Source organism: Dreissena polymorpha, chromosome 12 (assembly GCF_020536995.1).
Source record: "Dreissena polymorpha isolate Duluth1 chromosome 12, UMN_Dpol_1.0, whole genome shotgun sequence".
NCBI lineage: Eukaryota > Metazoa > Mollusca > Bivalvia > Myida > Dreissenidae > Dreissena > Dreissena polymorpha.
In genome coordinates this window covers 1,326,907-1,347,986 of record NC_068366.1, presented here as the reverse complement: position 1 = coordinate 1,347,986, position 21,080 = coordinate 1,326,907, and the positions used below count along the sequence as shown (strand labels likewise).

The 21,080-nt window shown below is 36.3% G+C and overlaps 1 protein-coding gene across 1 annotated transcript; it reads right to left on the bottom strand.

Moving 5' to 3' along the window:
* Window positions 1-8,321, bottom strand: LOC127853471 (uncharacterized). The gene is made up of 5 exons (XM_052388019.1): window positions 8,191-8,321; window positions 7,380-8,000; window positions 5,841-5,999; window positions 2,088-2,430; window positions 1-1,749 (listed from the first exon to the last, which is right to left on the bottom strand). The coding sequence occupies exons 2-5, from the start codon at window positions 7,959-7,961 to the stop codon at window positions 707-709; spliced, it is 2,127 nt and encodes a 708-aa protein (XP_052243979.1). The 5' UTR covers window positions 7,962-8,000; window positions 8,191-8,321; the 3' UTR covers window positions 1-706.
* Between the last annotated feature and the right edge of the window lie 12,759 nt (window positions 8,322-21,080).

The following is a 21,080-nucleotide window of genomic DNA, read 5'->3' as shown; positions in this document are numbered from 1 at the left end:
GTTTGAGATGTTCATATCTATTAACGTATTTAAAGCATCGATTTCCTTGATGGTAGGTCTTCTATAATCATCAAGTGATATATGAGTGAGTGTCAGTTGTAAGCACGGCTGTTTATTCGCCAACCTTTCAATAAAGCCACCCAATAAAATTCTTTGTGCTAAATAAGGCGTGGAAAATAGATCCATCTCCTGGTCTGAAATAGAAAGCAGCTGGCTTTTCATGTCGCTTGTTATGACATCCATCATGTGCTTTGACATTCTTTCAGCCACTGGAGCACACATTCCACACGTAAAGATAAATAACTGACCGATGTCCAGAATAGACTCACCATCACAATTCACCCTCTGTATGTCTTTCAGGATGTCTTCAATATCCGTCTGATTAATTGCAATATGCATCGATGCTAGAAACTCCTGAATAGTTTTGTGTACAAACATGTATGGAATATTCTTTTGCGGGCTAAGCGCCAACGATTTTTTCTTTGTGATAATCCCTGTCTGAAGTAAGTAATCAAGTTGTGTTTTCGTCATGTGGTTTGCGATTGTGTTTTCCGCAAAGACTAGCGACGATTGTTTACTAGAGTCTGTTAGTGTTTTAAACGCAAGCGCACTTGCAGAGCGAACCAGCGACCCATTAGCCGACATATACTTATTTTTTCCGGTTCCAAATATGTGTTCTATTTCTTTAACGCAAATTTCTTCAGTGTCAAAATCTTTCAATTTGAAGTTTGTGCAACCCCTTGGCTATGTGCATATCTAGCATATTCATGTATATAGCACATAATGAATCTTCCATTAAACGTCCAACGTAAAACTGATGAACGAGTTGCACACAAATAGCTGGTATTGTCATGAGATTTATCATGTTTTTGTTCTTTAATTTCTTCAAGAAATCATTGCATTTGCTTTGTTGAGCCTTTTGCAAAATACCGTCTTTCTCAGCTAAAACATTAATGACATTTTCCGCCAAGGTTTGGTAGTTCGCAACGCCGGAAATTTGGAACATACGCGTTAAGCTATCGCTCACCCTGCGGTTGGCAAGTTTCCACGGTCGTGCGGTTATAATGTTGGTAATGTTTTTTCGCTGTAAGTACAGCGGCATACTCCGGTCTTTACCGCACCTGCAAGCATAGTCACATGGCCGAGGAAAGGATAAATCGGGGTGGTACCATTCGTCTGCGGCGTCTGTAAGAACAATGCATTTATGTTCCCAGACACTGTCATCCCAAGGTAATTTGTTGCTTTTTATTGCATCCTCGACCATCTGACTGACGTTACACATTGATCCACTGTAATCACGTAATGACACAAAGAACAGAAATGTGTAGTCTCGCAAAGCGTCAAGATCGCTGAAATGTGTTTCTTTCGACGTCTCCTTGCTGGAAGTGGTCATTGTCGGGATATTTGTTTTAGTGCTGATAATATTTTCCGAATGGACATTACACCAATCAAGAACCAGTTTTGTTGAAAAGGTCGTTTTGCCACAACCCGGATCGCCTTGGATGTAAATTGTATTAATCTGATTCCCGTCACGATGAAGCAACTCTTTGTAGCAACTCACGTCGGCTTCCCCCCTTGATGTATTGTCCGTCTCAATCCCGCCACATCTATCTTCCTGGCCTCTCTTAAGTTCGTTGATGGACGGGGGAACGTAGATCCGTTCTAAAGGTACATCTATGTCAGGATCCAGCATCGACACCGGCGCGACACAATTCGACTGGTACTGTTCTATTAACCAGGCCTTAATTTCTGCAAGAAATAAAAACATAGGTTGTATACTGATATTTAAGGTAAACAAATAAATGCAACATGTAATTTTATATGCCACTGAATTTCCTCAGATGTTCCCACTATTAAGATATTCTTATTCCAACAAGATTGTAAATCTTGGCATATAATCTATATGTCCCATCTGTACCATTGTCTCTGTATTTGATATGGGAGTTTTCTTCCTTATTGTATAATTTCAAAAACTTGACATGTCTATGATAAGAAAAAAGACCAGAACTACTTTACAGAGAAAACTATAGTTGTCGTGCGTATTTAATGATAAAACGTTATATTCCATTAACATATATAACACCTACTGAATAATGGACTGTCTCTTGCAAATGGACTCTCAATCGATGCGCCCGGTGCAATGTCATTGCCAGTTCTTCCTGGATCTTGGTCCGAGTCCAAGCCCTTGCTTGCACGTTTGCTTTTTATGCATGAATTTTCTTCATTTGTCCTCTTTATAATCGCAATTTGTTCTTCTCCAGCTTTTATGATTTCTGCAGTGATGCTTTTGCCCGTGTTCTCCATTGTAACTACAAGTTTGTCCTTTTCGTCTAAGAGAATTCTTTTGATTTCTTCTGTCAAACTTTCTTTGAATGCTTCAAGAATCTTCGTTACATCTTCGTCTGTTATAGCCAGTGTATTGTTCTTCAACTGTAAAATTTGAAATCAATATAGATCAAATCCAACAATTAATACTTAGATTGTTTGTGAACGTTTGTTTTAAGTTTAAATACAGATTTTTTTACCCTTTTTTAACTCCAATAAAAAAACTTAATTCAACGTTAACCAATACATCAACTGTTATTGTCGTGCCTGAAATATCCCCCTCCCTCAGGCTTCTTTGTCACAGGGCAAAGGCAGTTCAGTTTTAAGAACTGGTTTCCCAACTATGCAGGCTACATACCTATGAGGTTTTGTCTTGATTACTGATATTCTATTCAAGATATAAAGTTGACAAATTTTCAGTATGATAATTCACAAGGACAATTACTGTGAAATTATTAAAGCAAGAGTGACAGGCTATACAGTTAAAAGTCGATACCTCTTTTCCGAAATATACTCAGGACACAATTCAAGTAAAAACAATAAATACAATAACTTTGAAAATACTCTATTGCTGAAATAGTTAATCTTTTTGGATGAGACTTGGTCCGATTGTTTTAAAACAAGTTTAACCATATTTATTTATGCTCGATTGCATGGAAAGCCTAAGGCTTATTGATATAATCTCGACTCCGTTCCCTGGGTAGAATCAGTACTTGGTGTCGATACGGAGAATCTAAAAAACTCTTCAACAATGGAGATCAAATCCTTGAAATACCGGACGCAAGGCGGACACCATATCCACCACGCCACAGCGACCGCACGGAATCCGACTGTTTATCTTGACAATATCTTTCCAGAGTTCAAGTCAAAATACCAGGTCATCATGCCATACCGTAGAAATATCCTAAAATCTGTCTAGAGGCCACATGTACGTCTCAAATTTTGCCGAGAATTTTTAAGAGAGTTATTTTGGATAATATTTAAGCTTAGCTCCAATTTAGGTGACGAAAATCGAAAAGCTAGTTAACCAGGTAAAAAACATTGTTTCCATTCAAGAAGACTCAATCTTGATAAAAAAAAACGTTATTTTTCTCAAAATATGTATTTTTATATCATGCCAAATTTTACGTTAAATCTTAAAGAAAACTTGTTACTATAGAAGCCACATCAATGACTAAACCATAATTAAACTTAATCAAAATATTATCTTGACAATATCAAGGCCGATTGTTAATTTAATATAATACTATTCTAGAAGCAATTTGTATGACTCAGTCTTGATGATACAGTGTAAGTATCTATATTTTGAACAAAACTTCAAAGCAATGTTTGAATTAAGTGAGGTGAAATAGTACGGCACCCGGTCATGTCTTTGACAACTGGTTAACCTAGAACTCAGGTGAGCGCTTCAGATCAATCATCGCTTTATTTATCTTGAATATACCCCTTGATCTTGGATCAAGTGAATGGACTACTCTACGCGATACTTTATGGTTGTCATTTCTGCTTTTTAATGTCTATCTATCTTTGCTGGATAACTGTGCAGTATACTTTCGACAAAGACCTAGTTGTTAAGAATTCTTATTGTTGACACTTATAATGAACTTGGAACTATCGTTCTAATATTTAATCACATGACCCTTGCGATTTCAAAGAAGATGTTCAAAGTTATTTAGTATATATTACCTAATAATTCATGTGACCTCTGGTCCAGTTAACATCATATGTGCATGATTTTAACAACTTTAGTAAATGACCACAATGCTATGTTAAATATCAAATAGTAAACCACTGACCTTTGCTCTTTTAGGGAATATATTTAAAGTTATTTACTATATACGTCTATTCATCACTTGACCCCTGGGGCTTGGCAAGGATATAACACGGGGCATTATTTTAACAAACGTAGTGGATTACCAGTCTTACTGTCTACAAAGTTACACAACCAATATAACAAACCCCATTACCTTTCAAGTTTCATACAAGATTTTACAGTTTTAAAAAAAACATATATTTCATGAAGATTAGGGAAATGTGGCTTCTAGAGTGTTCACAAGGTTAACCATAAAAGGAATGGTTTGCGATAAACCGGAACCATTTTACAACTTAGCCAAGACATCTTTTAAACACATGCGCCGACGAATATTCAAGAAGATTCGACTATAAATGTAACTTATATTGTTTGTTTACAACCTTTTTCCTCAAATTGACCTCATACATTGGTGGTTGACCTAACGTGACCTCGTTTCGAATTCGGCAAAATTATCATTTAGACAAATGATCAGACACAGTTACATACAGATTTGATAAAAACATGCTGCTAACAGTGTTAACTAGGTAACATGCCTTTAAGAGTGTTACTATGTAAATGTTGACATGCCTCTAAGCGTGTAAACTAGGTAAATGTTGACATGCCTCTAAGAGTGTTAACTGGGTAAATTTTGATATGCCTCTTAGAGTGTTAACTAGGTAAATGTTGACATGCCTCTTAGAGTGTTAACTGGGTAAATGTTGACATACCACTAAGAGTGTGAACTAGGTAACATGCCTCTAAGAGTGTTAACTAGGTAAATGTTGACATGCCTCTAAGAGTGTTAAGTAGGTAAGTGTTGACGTGCCTCTAAGAGTGTTAACTGGGTAAATGCTGACATGCCTCTAAAAGTGTTAACTAGGTAAATGTTGACATGCCTCTAAGAGTGTTAACTAGGTAAATGTTGACGTGCCTCTAAGAGTGTTAACTAGGTAAATGTTTAGTGCCTCTAAGAGAGTTGAAAGAGTAAATGTTGACATGCTTCTAAGAGTGTTAACTAAGTAAATGTTGACATGCCTCTAAGAGTGTTAACTAGGTAAATGTTGACATGCCTCTAAGAGTGTAAACTGGGTAAATGTTGAAATGCCTCTAACAGTGTTAACTGGGTAAATGTTTAGTGCCTCTAAGAGAGTTGAAAGAGTAAATGTTGACATGCTTCTAAGAGTGTTAACTAAGTAAATGTTGACATGCCTCTAAGAGTGTTAACTAGGTAAATGTTGACATGCCTCTAAGAGTGTAAACTGGGTAAATGTTGAAATGCCTCTAACAGTGTTAACTGGGTAAATGTTGACATGCCTCTTACAGTGTTAACTAGGTAAATGTTAACATGTCTCTAAGAGTGTTAACTGGGTTAATGTTGACATGCCTCTAAGAGTGTTAACTAGGCAAATATTGACATGCCTCTAAGAGTGTTAACAAGGTAAATGTTGACATGCCTCTAAGAGTGTTAACTAGGAAAATGTTGACATGCCTCTAAGAGTGTTAACTGGGTAAATGTTGGCATGCTTCTTAGAGTGTTAACTAGGTAAATGTTGACGACGGTCTACAAACGACTTACAAAGCATGTTGTTAGCACAATGTGTCCAGGCGAGTTAAGACGTGCATAATGCTACCTTATGAAATTGCAATTCTTTAATGGAACGCATTTTGTAATGTTTGTACAGTTTGTAAAGTCTGTACCATATAATGTACCCTTTTGACCTACCTGTGTTAATTTGTCCACTGCAGACTTCGAAGCAGCCTGGTGATCGGCATGTTTAAGGCTCTGCAACAACGCTACTAGAGTGTCGATGGCTCGGTCACTCTCCTGTTGAGTCATGGCGTTCGAGGGCGCATGGCGAACGTCACGCCCAACATCTCTAGCCTGAAATATCAATTTGTCATTTCCTTTGTGTCCAATAATTCATTAGCATGAGTGCTCGCATGATTTGTTTATTGTTGTATGCATTCTGTTTTATAATGTCAACTTAAAAAAAAAGATAAAGAAAGAAAGTCAATTACTTATTCATAAGTATACACATCATACAGTACAAGTAGGTATTCATTAAAAGATCTGGAATCTTCAAGCATCGTACCATCAACTATTTGTCTGTTGCTTAATTATGGTTCACATATTACGGACAAAAGACCGCATATGAATAAGAGCTTGTGAAAACTGATGTATCTGTTTTTTCCATGTTTATAAGAATGTTAAAATAAATAATATGGATGAAATTACATTATGTTTGTTTGTATTTAAATCTTGAATAGACGCTACAAACTAAATGTATGCAGTTAAGACTGTCATTTATGAATTGCCACAAAATTGCTAGTATTTTTAGTGGCGACTGAATTCAAACTAGGCGACAAAGGTATGTGAAAGAATATTAAAACTCTGGGAGATACGCACATTTATGAAATGTTTCATTCGCGAAACAAGCATGGTGTCCTTCAGTGTAGCATTTTAATAAATTGATAATCATTACAATAAAAATTGATTTGACAAGTGACATTATTTTGATTATCTATGTTTAATCAGTATATGCTAAAATCAACAGTTTTAGCCAGCTTTAGTTGAATAAGACATTATACAATTACATTTTTCTGGGTAGGACCGGTATTTGGTGTCTTAAGGGTGATCTAAAGAACGTTTCCACTTAAAGGATCAATACAGAGATCTCCGAGTCGCTAAGCAAACACCTTAACCAGTATGTCGCAGCCACAAAACTGTCGTGGAATTCTAGAGGCTTAAACAGCACACAATAATTGCAAAAGCTTGGTAGATTAATAACGCTTTATCAAGCAAAATATGAGTATTGAGTTTTTTTATGCATTATTATTTATTATTGAAACAATTATAAAGTTATGTACACAATAATGTCCAAATTTGTATTATTATACATGGGTATCAAATTAGCTTTTGCCAGTAAATTAGGTAGAACATATGTTCATATTATATTGAATTATATATTTATTCCGTGTATGTAGGTATAATCTGTTAACATCCCTGAGAGTTTTTGCCAGATATTACGATCATTCTCAAATTATCCGCTAATCTATGTAATTTATTTAATAAAAACGTTTAGAATAGTTTCTGAATAGCTTAGTTGTTAGCCTATGGTAGAGTACATAAAAATTCCTATGATTTAGGATCATAAAAGGAAAGTATTAAACAATCAAATTCGTATTAACTATACACACATATTTTTAATTTAATTGTAAAGTGTTCATGTTAAGATAACTAGACCGTCTGCAATAATATTACCTTTGTGCAGACATTTTCCGTTATTGTCAGGTCCTCCGCAAAATATCTTTGAAAGAATTCACAGTTGTATATGACATTTACTATGCCATTGAAGTCGGTATCTTCTGCTTGATTTACGTCTTTGTAGCCGTCTTTTGAGAGATAACATTTTGCAATCTGCCACGAGTGTACACACCATTTGCACGCATCGGTGTTTACCCAGGTGGGGCCTTGAAAGCTTTTTGGCTTTGAACGATTGCGGAATCGGTGATTTTCTACAATTTCAGTACATATGTCATTACATAAATTGTTACTGGGGCAATTCTGCGGCTTGTAAATTGCATGAAATGCGCATTTTCTGTATTTGCAGCATTTATTATCGGTATCACAAGGCAGCACGTTAGGAGTGTGACACTGACTGCAGACAGCGTTCTCCAGGATTCCGTGTTTTCGGTTTATCTCTTTACGGATCGTATGATAAAATTCGTGTATAGCCTCTTTTACAATGTGGAGCAGGCAGTCACGTGTGATGTTCATACCCATGGCCGCCTTAAACCAGTTCTGGGTTTCCGGCTTTCGAAAGACATCCCGGTAATCCGACATTTTTGTTACAATTGTTTATTTGCAATTATCTGCAATCATCTGTAAAAGGGTGAAACAGCCTTTTTTAATTAAAAAATATTTAAGTCAAGTCAGCCGTTATTTTAGTGGAAACAGTTCACATCAGAAAATATAAATTTTAAAATCGAAAGTGCACCAAATATGTATTCAGACCTTTGAAAATGTATTTTTAGCTCATTTATATTCAATGATTATACTTCAAACAACTTACCGGTACGTCAATTCCCCATATAGAGAACTACACATCCATAACTCGCTAAATATTGATCATGTTATGATGAACATTGATAATTAAGTTGACCTATTAACTGTGAGTGTTCGTGTTGCAACGCGGAAGTAAATATCAAAGGTAGACAAATAAAGATTTACCATCTCTTTGAAGCGATAATCTCCCCTATTGATCAGAAGCTTCTTCAATCTATCGCTTTAAAAGATTTGTGTTAGGGGAAATTCAGCCAATATTGCAAGTATTCAAAATAGAATGAAAAAATATTGATTAAACTAGGATTAGGAAATTAGGAACGTTTAAACATGTAAATATGTATTCAATGTATAAACATTGTAGACTTATGTATAACCATTAATAAATTTAAAAAGTTTTTGTTTAATAATTGGGAACACATTCACAATTACTTGACAACATTTATTCTAATCATTGAATTATCCGCTTGCTACTTTAAGAGTCTAATAACATCAAGCTACTTGTAATAGAGTGGGCGTATGGTGTAAATTCGTTCATTCCAGCTATTTACTAGGAGATAAGTTGGCTAGCTTCATAATGAACATACAACATCCGCCTTCTTTATTTATATATATATATAGTTGTTATATCATTTTACTTTGATGTTATCAATTTATTGCCGACAATAATAGATTTTCAGTTACCTCTTGATATGGATTCGAGCTTATGATTGTTCCATAGCCGTATAAGGTTCTGCTGCTTTCTTTTTGTCTTTATACAGGGTGCAAAATCAACGGGGTTTTCAGGGGTTTACACACGGGCTGGACAGATTGTCATCACATCGTAAAGAACTTTATTTTTGCAAATATCTTAAGTTATTGAAATACGTTTGCAAAAACTTACTTAAAGTGCATAAAAGAAGTTTTTCTTGCAGTTTGTGCCGATATCTTAAGGTATAAGAATAAATCCTTAAATACCTCTGAAATCGGTGAAGAAATTTCAAGTTGCGTTAAACATTATCGTGTACAATAAATGCAGTAAAAATGGATATTTTGAACAAGGACACATGCTTATTACATAAAGTCATTCTTATGCATTTCACTTTGCCATACGCAGCATAAATTTTTTTCTTTTATGCGCTAGTTGAAATTCTTAAGAAAACTAGTTTTAAAAAGTTATTTGAAATAAAGCATCACTTGCCGTCAAATAAATCCAATCAAGTTAAAATATGGAACCCCCAAAAGTCACGTGATTCTGCACCACGTATACGAATCTGAACAATCCTTTTACTGTTCTTTCAACTTGACCCAACTTGACCTTGTGACTGGTGGTGGTATGGACTAAATGTGCGTGTTAGATCCCATATCCCTTTGTCCTATTTTAGTTTTTAAAAAGGGTATCAATTTCAGGCACAACTTCGGTTCGAATTCAGTTTTCAATAATTAGCGATTTCACGCATCAAATTTAATTCGTGCTTTCTAATATTGATATATCTGTTCATGTTGCGTTGCGTGATTCAACGTTGAGGAAACATTCGATACAAGCTAATCGGAGACGACACTTTTCGCCTACACTGGATTTTTGTTTAGAAGAGACCTCCTTTTAACGAAACATCCATACATACTTAAAGTGTCGTCCCTGATAAGCCTGTCGGACTGCACAAACTTATCTGGGATGACATTGTATGCACATATATTTAGCACAATTTTCACAGACACACATCTGTGTCTGATATGGGTTACTTGTGGTATATGATCAATAGACGTTCCCTATGTTTCTTTATGTCTAGTACAATAAATCTTAACTGATATTTTTTAAATCTTCATTCCATTTAAATCATTAACATTGTTATGAGAGATGATGTAGATACTGCAGCAGTACCCTCATGAACACAATGCCCCGCCCCGCACGTGTTCGTGAAAAGTAAAATTATGATGCAACTGAGTTTATGAGTAGCAACAATTTTTTACGGAAAAAACATTCACATTGATTAGGAATGCATTTTAAAATTCGCAGGTATTGTAAATCCATTTTAATAAACAAAAAAAATATATTTCGTTGTGCGGTGTGTGTGTGTGGGGGGGGGGTGCTTCAGGCTTGAACAGTATGTTGTCTTTCCTGTTATAAAAACTAAAGGTTTTCCCTACTTAAACTTGGTTCGCTTTGTTGTGATTGAAATTTTCATTGAAAAATTATATTCTAAATATTAGTAAAAGTGAAAATAAAATGACCGCATTAGTTGATACAATACGTGCTAGAAACTTCAATCGGTAAGTTATTTCTGTGTTTACGTATTTATTTTACAGACGATAAAAGACACTTAATAGTCAGTTAAATATGAACTTTTAAATTTTATAATAGGGTTAACAGCGCAACCCCCTTTCAGATAAATAATCAAGCGTCTAACATACTTTTAACAATACAAAATGACATCACATTAACTTGCTTATATATTGTTATAGTCTTGGGTTTTCTTAACTATAACCTAAAAAGGATTTGGGAGTCAGAGAACGCAAAGAATATAGAATAATTAAACCCTTTTTTTTTACTCTACGAAACTGGGAAATATATGAATGAAAGTGGAATTCTAGATTCAAATCGGACTTTATTTGTAAAGTGTCGTCCTATATTGGAGCAATAACTCCTGTACTGGAAGATAACTTCCCGATATAATGGTTACAAACAATATATGTATGATAAACATATAACAATACACAAACAACCCCCACCCTCAACTAGAATATATATCTTAGCGACACCCACTCAACACGATAAATTGCACAAACACCTTAAACAACATCATATTATAGTTTTAACAACAAAAGGGAAATAATTTATCAAAAGGCAGAGAATCAGCCCTACTACAATATTATTACTGGACTGATTTGTTCTATATGTGTTTATATACGTGTGTGAAGACATATTGAGATTGGTAAGAGTACGTTAACAAAATGTATACAACATGTACGCTTGTGTATGTGTTCTTGTATAAATGTAAAATTGTGTACAATAAATATATATTTATAAGCGAGTTTGATACAATTAGTATAAACTATTTACATGTGTAAGACTTTGAAAAATTGCATTGTATGTGCTTACAAACATCATTTAAACTATAGTTTAGTCAATAAAATCAGCGAGAAGACTTTTACACTGAAATAAAATTCTGTAAGAATTAAAGTTATTCACACTATTTTGACATTAAGAATAACAACATAAAATGTAAAGAAGTGCGAGCTATAGGTTCGTCCTAAACTGGTACATTATGTTTGTATTCGCGATCAAGGACAACTCTTAATGACGGTGTTAACTAAGCTGAGTATAAGTGCCTCCTTAAATAATATTAAAAAATATATATTAATGCATAAATTGAATGAAAGTTACTTTCTTATAGATCACTCAACTTAATTTCTGGAAACCGGGTGGGGTAGTCGGACTCCAGGCACGGTGTTACAGTTACACGTTATTGATATACTTGTTTCCTGAAATAAATAGCTGCGCATTGTCTGACAATAATGCAGTAGTCTGACTCCAGGCACGGTGTTACAGTTACACGTTATTGATATACTTTTTTCCTGAAATAAATAGTTGCGCATTGTCTAACAATAATGCAGGTGTTACAGTTACACGTTATTGATATACTTGTTTCCTGAAATAAATAGTTGCGCATTGTCTTACAATAATGCAGGTGTTACAGTTACACGTCATTGATATACTTGTTTCCTGAAATAAATAGTTGCGCATTGTCTTACAATAATGCTGGTGTTACAGTTACACGTTATTGACATACTTGTTTCCTGAAATAAATAGTTGCGCATTGTCTTACAATAATGCAGGTGTTATAGTTACACGTTATTGATATACTTGTTTCCTGAAATAAATAGTTGCGCATTGTCTTACAATAATGCAGGTGTTATAGTACACGTTATTGATATACTTGTTTCCTGAAATAAATAGTTGCGCATTGTCTCACAATAATGCAGGTGTTATAGTTACACGTTATTGATATACTTGTTTCCTGAAATAAATAGTTGCGCATTGTCTTACAATAATGCAGGCGCGGTGTTACACGTTATTGATATACTTGTTTCCTGAAATAAATAGTTGCGCATTGTCTTACAATAATGCAGGTGTTACAGTTACACGTTATTGATATACTTGTTTCCTGAAATAAATAGTTGCGCATTGTCTTACAATAATGCAGGTGTTATAGTTACACGTTATTGATATACTTGTTTCCTGAAATAAATAGTTGCGCATTGTCTTACAATAATGCAGGTGTTACAGTTACACGTTATTGATATACTTGTTTCCTGAAATAAATAGTTGCGCATTGTCTTACAATAATGCAGGTGTTACAGTTACACGTAATTGATATACTTGTTTCCTGAAATAAATAGTTGCGCATTGTCTTACAATAATGCAGGTGTTACAGTTACACGTTATTGATATACTTGTTTCCTGAAATAAATAGTTGCGCATTGTCTTACAATAATGCAGGTGTTACAGTTACACGTTATTGATATACTTGTTTCCTGAAATAAATAGTTGCGCATTGTCTTACAATAATGCAGGTGTTATAGTTACACGTTATTGATATACTTGTTTCCTGAAATAAATAGTTGCGCATTGTCTTACAATAATGCAGGTGTTACAGTTACACGTTATTGATATACTTGTTTCCTGAAATAAATAGTTGCGCATTGTCTTACAATAATGCAGGTGTTACAGTTACACGTAATTGATATACTTGTTTCCTGAAATAAATAGTTGCGCATTGTCTTACAATAATGCAGGTGTTACAGTTACACGTTATTGATATACTTGTTTCCTGAAATAAATAGTTGCGCATTGTGTTACAATAATGCAGGTGTTATAGTTACACGTTATTGATATACTTGTTTCCTGAAAAAAATAGTTGCGCATTGTCTTACAATAATGAAGGTGTCACAGTTACACGTTATTGATATACTTGTTTCCTGAAATAAATAGTTGCGTATTGTCTTACAATAATGCAGGTGTTACAGTTACACGTTATTGATATACTTGTTTCCTGAAATAAATAGTTGCGCATTGTCTTACAATAATGCAGGTGTCACAGTTACACGTTATTGATATACTTGTTTCCTGAAATAAATAGTTGCGCATTGTCTTACACTAATGCAGGTGTTACAGTTACACGTTATTGATATACTTGTTTCCTGAAATAAATAGTTGCGCATTGTCTTACAATAATGCAGGTGTTACAGTTACACGTTATTGATATACTTGTTTCCTGAAATAAATAGTTGCGCATTGTCTTACAATAATGCAGGTGTTACAGTTACACGTTATTGATATACTTGTTTCCTGAAATAAATAGTTGCGCATTGTCTTACAATAATGCAGGTGTTACAGTTACACGTTATTGATATACTTGTTTCCTGAAATAAATAGTTGCGCATTGTCTTACAATAATGCAGGCGCGGAAGTACCTCATAAACTTCGAAGTAAACACATTTGTTTTAATACAAATAATAAAAGATAACACGTGCGATGTTAAAATCCCACATACAAAACAAGAATGGTTGCTTCCATAATAGATGTACTAGTAAATTCGCCAAATGTTAGCCTCATGTTAATTGCATGTTGTATCTTTATTGAAAACTTATGCCTTCATGTATAACAGAAGTTCCGGTTGTAAGTAAAGCTGAATAACAATCGAACATGCGTTTAAGGTCCAACACCGTATGTTCCGTGATATTTATTAAGCCCCGTTATGGGAAAACTGGGTTTAATACATGTGCTTAAAAAGTCATCCCTGATTAGCATAGGTTAATCAAGAATGACACTGTTCGCCTTGACTGGATTTGGGCTAAGAGACCTCCTTTAAACGAAAAATACAATCCAAGCGGAAAGTGTCGTCAGGCTAATATGGAATGACACTTTAAGAACATGCATTTTACTCCGTTTTTCAAGAGCGAGTAACTTATGCTTTCGAATTCGATGTTTCTGTAGATATTCACAGTAGCGTCTCTACCGCCCACCCACAGGTGCCCGGCCCTATCGACGGCGATGAAAGTGGCCCTGGCGCCATCAACTACAGCTACGCTACAAGAGCACCTTCAAAACAAGTGTAACCAACGAGGAACCGGAGGGCATTCAAAGCTGTAGTTGATGGGCGTCGGTGCCTGGTCGGACACTTGCACGGTATTGGAGCTGTTGTTCAGCTGTAGTTGTTATACAGCTGTAATCTTCTCTTGCCCATGATGGATTTCGGGGTCGACTCGGAAGGACCGTCCTGCTCTTTCCGGCTCTCCTGAAGCTAGCTTGAAACTGACGGTACCCGTTCTGGTAATAGATAAGTGCGCCGTTCTGGGTCTAGAGCGTTGCGGCGTCTTGACTAGTGTAATATCGTCGGTCTTTTGGTAGCCATCATAAACATTTTTCAGCTCGCCGTTAGTACGCAGGAATAGTACGGCGTTCTTCAGATTGTCCGACACACAGAGTTCGGCGTTGGTGTTCACCGCCACGCGGATCTGGTACAAGAGGCACAGAGCCGGTTAGGATCATAGTCGAAGGACGTAGTAGTCTTGTTGACGCAGACACCCAACTTGTTATCGTTACTCGTTGCTATCCCGCGCGGATATGTTCAACGTCGACTTTCGACGCCGGAAGTTCCAATCAAATCTCTTGACGGAATGATTCTCACAACAAGACACATACGCGTTTCAGTCCGAGTCAATCGCCAGGCAATCCACGTCACGGCATAGACACTGGGTTCAGTTGCGATGCCCGAACCTGCCGAATAGGAGCACCTCGTACGTCCAACCGCACGCCGCCCAGCATTCATCATCCATCGAGGGACAGATGGAGTTGATGACGCATTTAAGCGTGTTCCATCAATGTAATAAGCATACACATCTCAAACACTTTCTTAGACCATTGTCAGATTTGCCACCCAGCAATTCATACATAAATTATGTACCTTAAATTGTGAAGCCGACTACCCACCAGTCGTCATTAGGAAATGCATTCCCTCTGGCCCTTCTAGACTGACCATCAAGTGGGTTTGAGCAACAAAGAGGCGCAGATGTGCCGGTCTACAGAAGCCACAAAAGTTGTGCACGCAGGGGAGGGGAACACTGGTATATGGTTAATGTGGGGAGGGGAAACACGGGCGTATGGCTAATGTGGGGTGGGGGAACACTGGTGTATGGTTAATGTGGGGAGGGGAACACTGGTGTATGGTAATATGGGGAAGGGAACACTGGTGTATGGTTAATGTGGGGAGGGGAACACTGGCCTATGGTTAATGTTGGGAAGGGAAACACTGGCGTATGGTTAATGTAGGGAGGGGAGACACTGGTGTATGGTTAATGTGGGGAGGGGAAACACGGCCGTATGGTTAATGTGGGGAGGGGAACACTGGTGTATGGTAATGTGGGAAGGGGAACACTAGTGTATGGTAAATGTGGGGAGGGGAACACTGTTGTATGGTTAATGTGGGGGGGGGGGAACACTGGTGTATGGTTAAAGTGGGGAGGGGGACACTGGTGAATGTTTAATGTGGGGAGGGGAACATTGGTGTATGGCTAATGTGGGGAGGGGAAACACAGGCGTATGGTTAATGTTGGGAGGGTAACACCGATGTATGGTTAATGTGGGGAGGGGAACACTGGTGTATGGTTAATGTGGGGAGAGGAACACTGGTGTTTGGTTAATGTAGGGAGGGGAACACTGGTGTATGGTTAATGTGGGGACGGGAACACCGGTGTATGGCTAATGTGGGGAGGGGAACTCTGGCGTATGGTTAATGTGGGGAGGGGAACACTGGTGTATGGTTAATGTGAGAAGCGGAACACTGGCGTATGGTTAATGTGGGAGGGGAACACCGATGTATGGTAAATGTGGGGAGGGGAACACTGGTGTATGGTTAATGTGGGGAGAGGAACACTGGTGTTTGGTTAATGTAGGGAGGGGAACACTGGTGTATGGTTAATGTGAGGACGGGAACACCGGTGTATGGCTAATGTGGGGAGGGGAACACTGGCGTATGGTTAATGTGTGGAGGGGAACTCTGGCGTATGGTAAATGTGGGGAGGGGAACACTGGTGTATGGTTAATGTGAGAAGCGGAACACTGGCGTATGGTTAATGTGGGAGGGGAACACTGGTGTAAGGTTAATGTGGAGAGGGGAGCACTGGTGTATGGCTAATGTGGGGAGGGGAACACTGGTGTATGGTTCATGTGGGGAGAGGAACACTGGTGTATGGTTAATGTGGGGAGGGGAGCACTGGTGTATGGTTTATGTGGAAAGGGGAACACTGGTGTATAGTAAATGTGGGGAGGGGAACACTTTGTACGGTTAATGTGGGGAGGGGAACACAGGTGTATGGTTAATGTGGGGAGGGGAACACTGGTGTATGGTAAATGTGGGGAGCGGAAACACGGGCGTATGGCTAATGTTGGACAGAAACACCGGCGTATGGTAATGTGGGGTAAACTAATTATTACAACAGTAAGGTTCAGTTGTTGTTCATTAGGCGTATACAATATTTAAAGGTATAGTTTGCCTCATGACCATAAGTAATTAAAAAATCATCACTTATAGTTATGCTGAAAAGAAAACACTTTAAAGAAAATTGTTTACAAAAGAAGTATTATGAATGTACATCTCTATAATGATACTAGTAATACATATCGCACATTTCATAAAGGCGGAAAGTGTTGTCCCAGATTTGCATGTGTGGACTGCACATACTAATCTATGACGACACTTTACCCATGTGCATGACGCCCAGTCTTTACAAGAGCTCATTTAAATAATATTAACATGGCGTGATACTTGCTAGTGGCAATACAATATAAACTTTCAATGCATTTCAAAGTAATAAATGGAGTATTTACATATATTGCTTGTTACTTCAGACTTAAATGGAACACACATATAAAACATATCCGTCTATTAATTATATATAGCAAAGTTAAATAGACGTCATTTTTTATTGTTCAAAGTGTGCTAGATTTTAATAATTATCTTCATTGATGCAGTATTGTATTTCCCGTTATAAAACTAGATAACGCATATTTGACTGATCATAAAGTGTCTATTCTCGTCTCTTAAATAAATACTAAACTCGAAATAACTGACGGATTAAAGTTTCTAAAATGTGTTTTTATAAACAAATGATCTACAATTTATTTCAAAATTGCACTTATATTTAGAGTAAACCTTGGCAAGTAAACGTAGTCAAAACTATGGAAAACCAAACAAAAGTTGTCAAAAACCTAAAATTTATAGAACTGGAAAAACTAAACGACACACCAGTAAAGCTTAAAGTAACCGTTTTCCGCACCCCCCCCCCCCAATTTTTTTTATAATTACATTTCCATTCCTTGGTTGTGTTTGTACCGTAAATGGTAGCTCAATAGAAACTGAGTTGCATTCTAAATATTAATTTTCCGAGCACGTGCGGGGCCTGGTGTCACGTGAGATAATTGTGGGCGTATCAACATCCTCCCTTATGAAAAGACTAATAATATAATGGAATGTTGCATTCAAAAATAAGTTCAGATCTATTGTACTATACACATGGGATAATAAAAAACACTAATAGATAATTTTCCCACGGTAACCTATTTCAGACACAAAAAAATTTAATCAACATTAATAATGTAAACAGAAAACTCATTTGCAAGTGCAAAATATGACTGGGTAAGATGTTTTTGTCATTTCTTATCAAAAAAGAAGACAATCAATGCATTATGTTCATCAGTTCACATTGTTTGATATGGAATAGGTGTATTTTAATAAGGCCTCGTCCTATTATGGCCGAATAAGGATATATTCTACCTTTTAAGCTCAATACTCAGGCAATTGGGTACTGTACTGGAACATTGGATTACTGCACAAATGGCTGGTTGCATTTGCTGCTAAATTGTTGTGTACATTTAAAATTAACGACGTGATACAAAATTATGTTTATTCAAGAAAAACAACATATTTTCAGCGTGAAACTACCGGTACATTTTATTATTGTTAACACGCACAATAACTATATATACATGTATCACAGGTTCGTACATAAAGTTATTGTGTGTGTTGTTTTCAATGTAAGAAAAATAAAGAACGAACCGCATGATTGCGTTTATTTTGGACATGCAATGTTAAACTTTTACATTATTGTCTTAATTCCTAGCAAAAAAGGGCCGATAGTAAGCCTTTTGTGTCGTATGTTTTGTTATAGGGAAAGGTTTGACAAGCTCATTTGAATAGGGGTTTTCCCTGAAATTATTGTATGCCATTGAAGCTACCTGTTTAATAGGCAGGCATTTCGAGTTGATTGTAAAACCTATTGAGTACGGCAATACATATACATGTATTGTAACGTGCAAGGTGACTTTAACCAGACAAAAATTTGCGCTGGCTAAGGATATATAATATTTTCGCCTGGCTGCTATACCAGTGTGATTAGAAACAAAGGATTTGGAACAATGATTGGTGCATATCATAAATCACAGTATAAATCAACAAAACCGGGTCAATATAACAAACTAATCAATAAGAACAACGGACCAGCCTGGTCTGAGACTATGGATGGGCCTGGTCTAAGACTATGGATGAGACTGGTTTGAGACTATAGATTAGCCTAGTCTGATACTATGGATGGGACTGGTTTGAGACTGTGTTTGAGCCTAGCCTGATACTATGGATGAAACTGGTCTGAAACTATGGATGAAACTGGTCTGAAACTATGGATGAAACTAGTCTGAAACTATGGATGAAACTAGTCTGAAACTATGGATGAAAATAGTCTGAAACTATGGATAAAACTAGTCTGCAACTATGGATGAAACTGGTCTGAAACTATGGATGAACCTGGTTTGAGACTATTTGCGTAGATGAACGTCAAAGCTTAAACTGTAAGCGTTAGATATAGACTGTCGCTTTTCCACCTAGGTTTACTCAGCAGACAAGCCCTTGCTAACAACTAGTTCTGTCACTTTTCCGACCACAATGTGGAATTACTCAGTAGACAGAACGCTACAGTTATTTACCTAATAATATTAAACGTGTACGCCTTGAGAATCAACTTCGAAATTATACTTATGCTGAGAAACCACTGCTTATATACAGACAAGTCACGTGATACCCTAGACGAAACTATTCCACAAAATGGGTAAAAACTAATTTACTTCAGCCTTATGAAACAGCAATGAGATACTATTTAACAATATTCAATTCTCATAAGTGAGTTACCCATTATAATCATGCAGCAAAAAGTTATATTGTAAGGCATTATTGCAAATTGTTTTATTAATTTCAGAATAAAAATATATGTATTACCCAAATTGAAAATGCTAGCGTCCGATCTATTTTATCCGAATAACTGTAAGAGGACAATGCTGTATAGAGCAATGGTTGCACCTTACTCTAACAAACTGATCGAAGGCAGGCAAATTCGCTACAAGATAAACATACTAATGTGAAACAAGTTGGATCTAAATGTCAATAATATCTACTACAACGATAACATTTATGACTATAATGTATTGGGTACCAGAGCAGTCCGAAAAGAAATCAATTAGTTAGTGGTGTGTAACCTAGATTTGAAGTATTTTTATTGGGAAATGACCTACACTTAGTTTCAAGAATAAAGATGAAATACAATCATGACGTAGCATAATTATTAGATTTGGGTAGATTTTGAAATGTTTTGGTAGATTTGTGAAGATTTAAGTAAGTCTTTTTTTTATGAGAACTTGTATATTTTGTAAAGTCGTCTTGGTTTGGTAGTGTACATATTTTTCGGATTTCGGACAACTCATTCATTTAGTGTTCTTATTGTGGGTTCGTGAGAATTCAGCATATAACCAATATTCCAGATAAAATACTGCTTTTTATGTGTTCAAATGCATAATTGAAACGTACCTCGTTTAAATCATTTAACCCCATTCGTTTATAAGTTAATTTACACAAATGACAGTCACAATGTTTACATTATGATTTTAAAATTAAGGTGTGTCAAATTGTAATTTATAATGTGAAATGGCAATTTTTGACAGTTTAAAGCCAAACATTCCTTTTTTCACTGTTTAAAATGGCCTTTTTTGTCAAGAATTGTGGCCTTGCTAGATTTGTGAAATGTCCAAATTATGAAATGGCCTTCCAGGACCGTTCTCGAGGAAAGAAAAAATGCCCTTCTTGTGGTAATTTCATTTATCCTCTATTCCTATAACTTCGTGCAGCCCTATAAGGTCATGTACTTTTTTATGACGTAAACTTCTAAGCAACATTCGAACGCACGTGCCCGAAAACTATTCACTTTTGTAAGGCGAGAATTTCCACAGCCGAGTAGACAACAATCATGAGGAAAATCTATGAATATGATATAAATTGTCGGTTTTTCTTACCTCGTTCCAAAGAAATATCCTGAAAAATGTTTAAAATCTGCACATTTCCTTCATCAGACGGCTATTTTTGTCAATGTTTTGATCATGAAATGTTGTAAGAGTAGTTTCCCTTGGAGGCCCGTTTCGAATTTTTATTGTGCTGTCTGTTCTTTACATTATAATATGATTAAAGTAGAAAATTGTACCCCCAAATGTTGACACGAGACCATACGTTAAGAGGGTGACAGGCCTATTGCGATAAAGATCCTAGCTGCCTCAATTTGGGATTTTGTCAGAAAACAACTGTCATTAGAAGGGGTGACAGCCTTTGATGCCCCCATTGTGAATAGAATTTTATTAAGCTATTTTCCGTTAGTAAATACACTTTATCTAGACCTCTGAATACAGTTATCACCATTTCATATTTCGTTTTTATGAAGACCAGTTTTATTTAAACCATTATTTTCAATACAGTTTATTCACGAAATTCATCTAAAACAACACATATTTAATACAAATAATTTTAATAAACACTTATTCAGAAA

Coding starts and splice junctions, on each gene's coding strand:
- LOC127853471 (XM_052388019.1), bottom strand. CDS start 7,961: ATGTCGGATTACCGGGATGTCTTTCGAAAGCCGGAAACCCAGAACTGG. Junction 6,000..7,379: donor CGGAAAATGTCTGCACAAAG/GTAATATTATTG, acceptor TTGATATTTCAG/GCTAGAGATGTTGGGCGTGA. Junction 1,750..2,087: donor AAGAGACAGTCCATTATTCA/GTAGGTGTTATA, acceptor TATTTCTTGCAG/AAATTAAGGCCTGGTTAATA.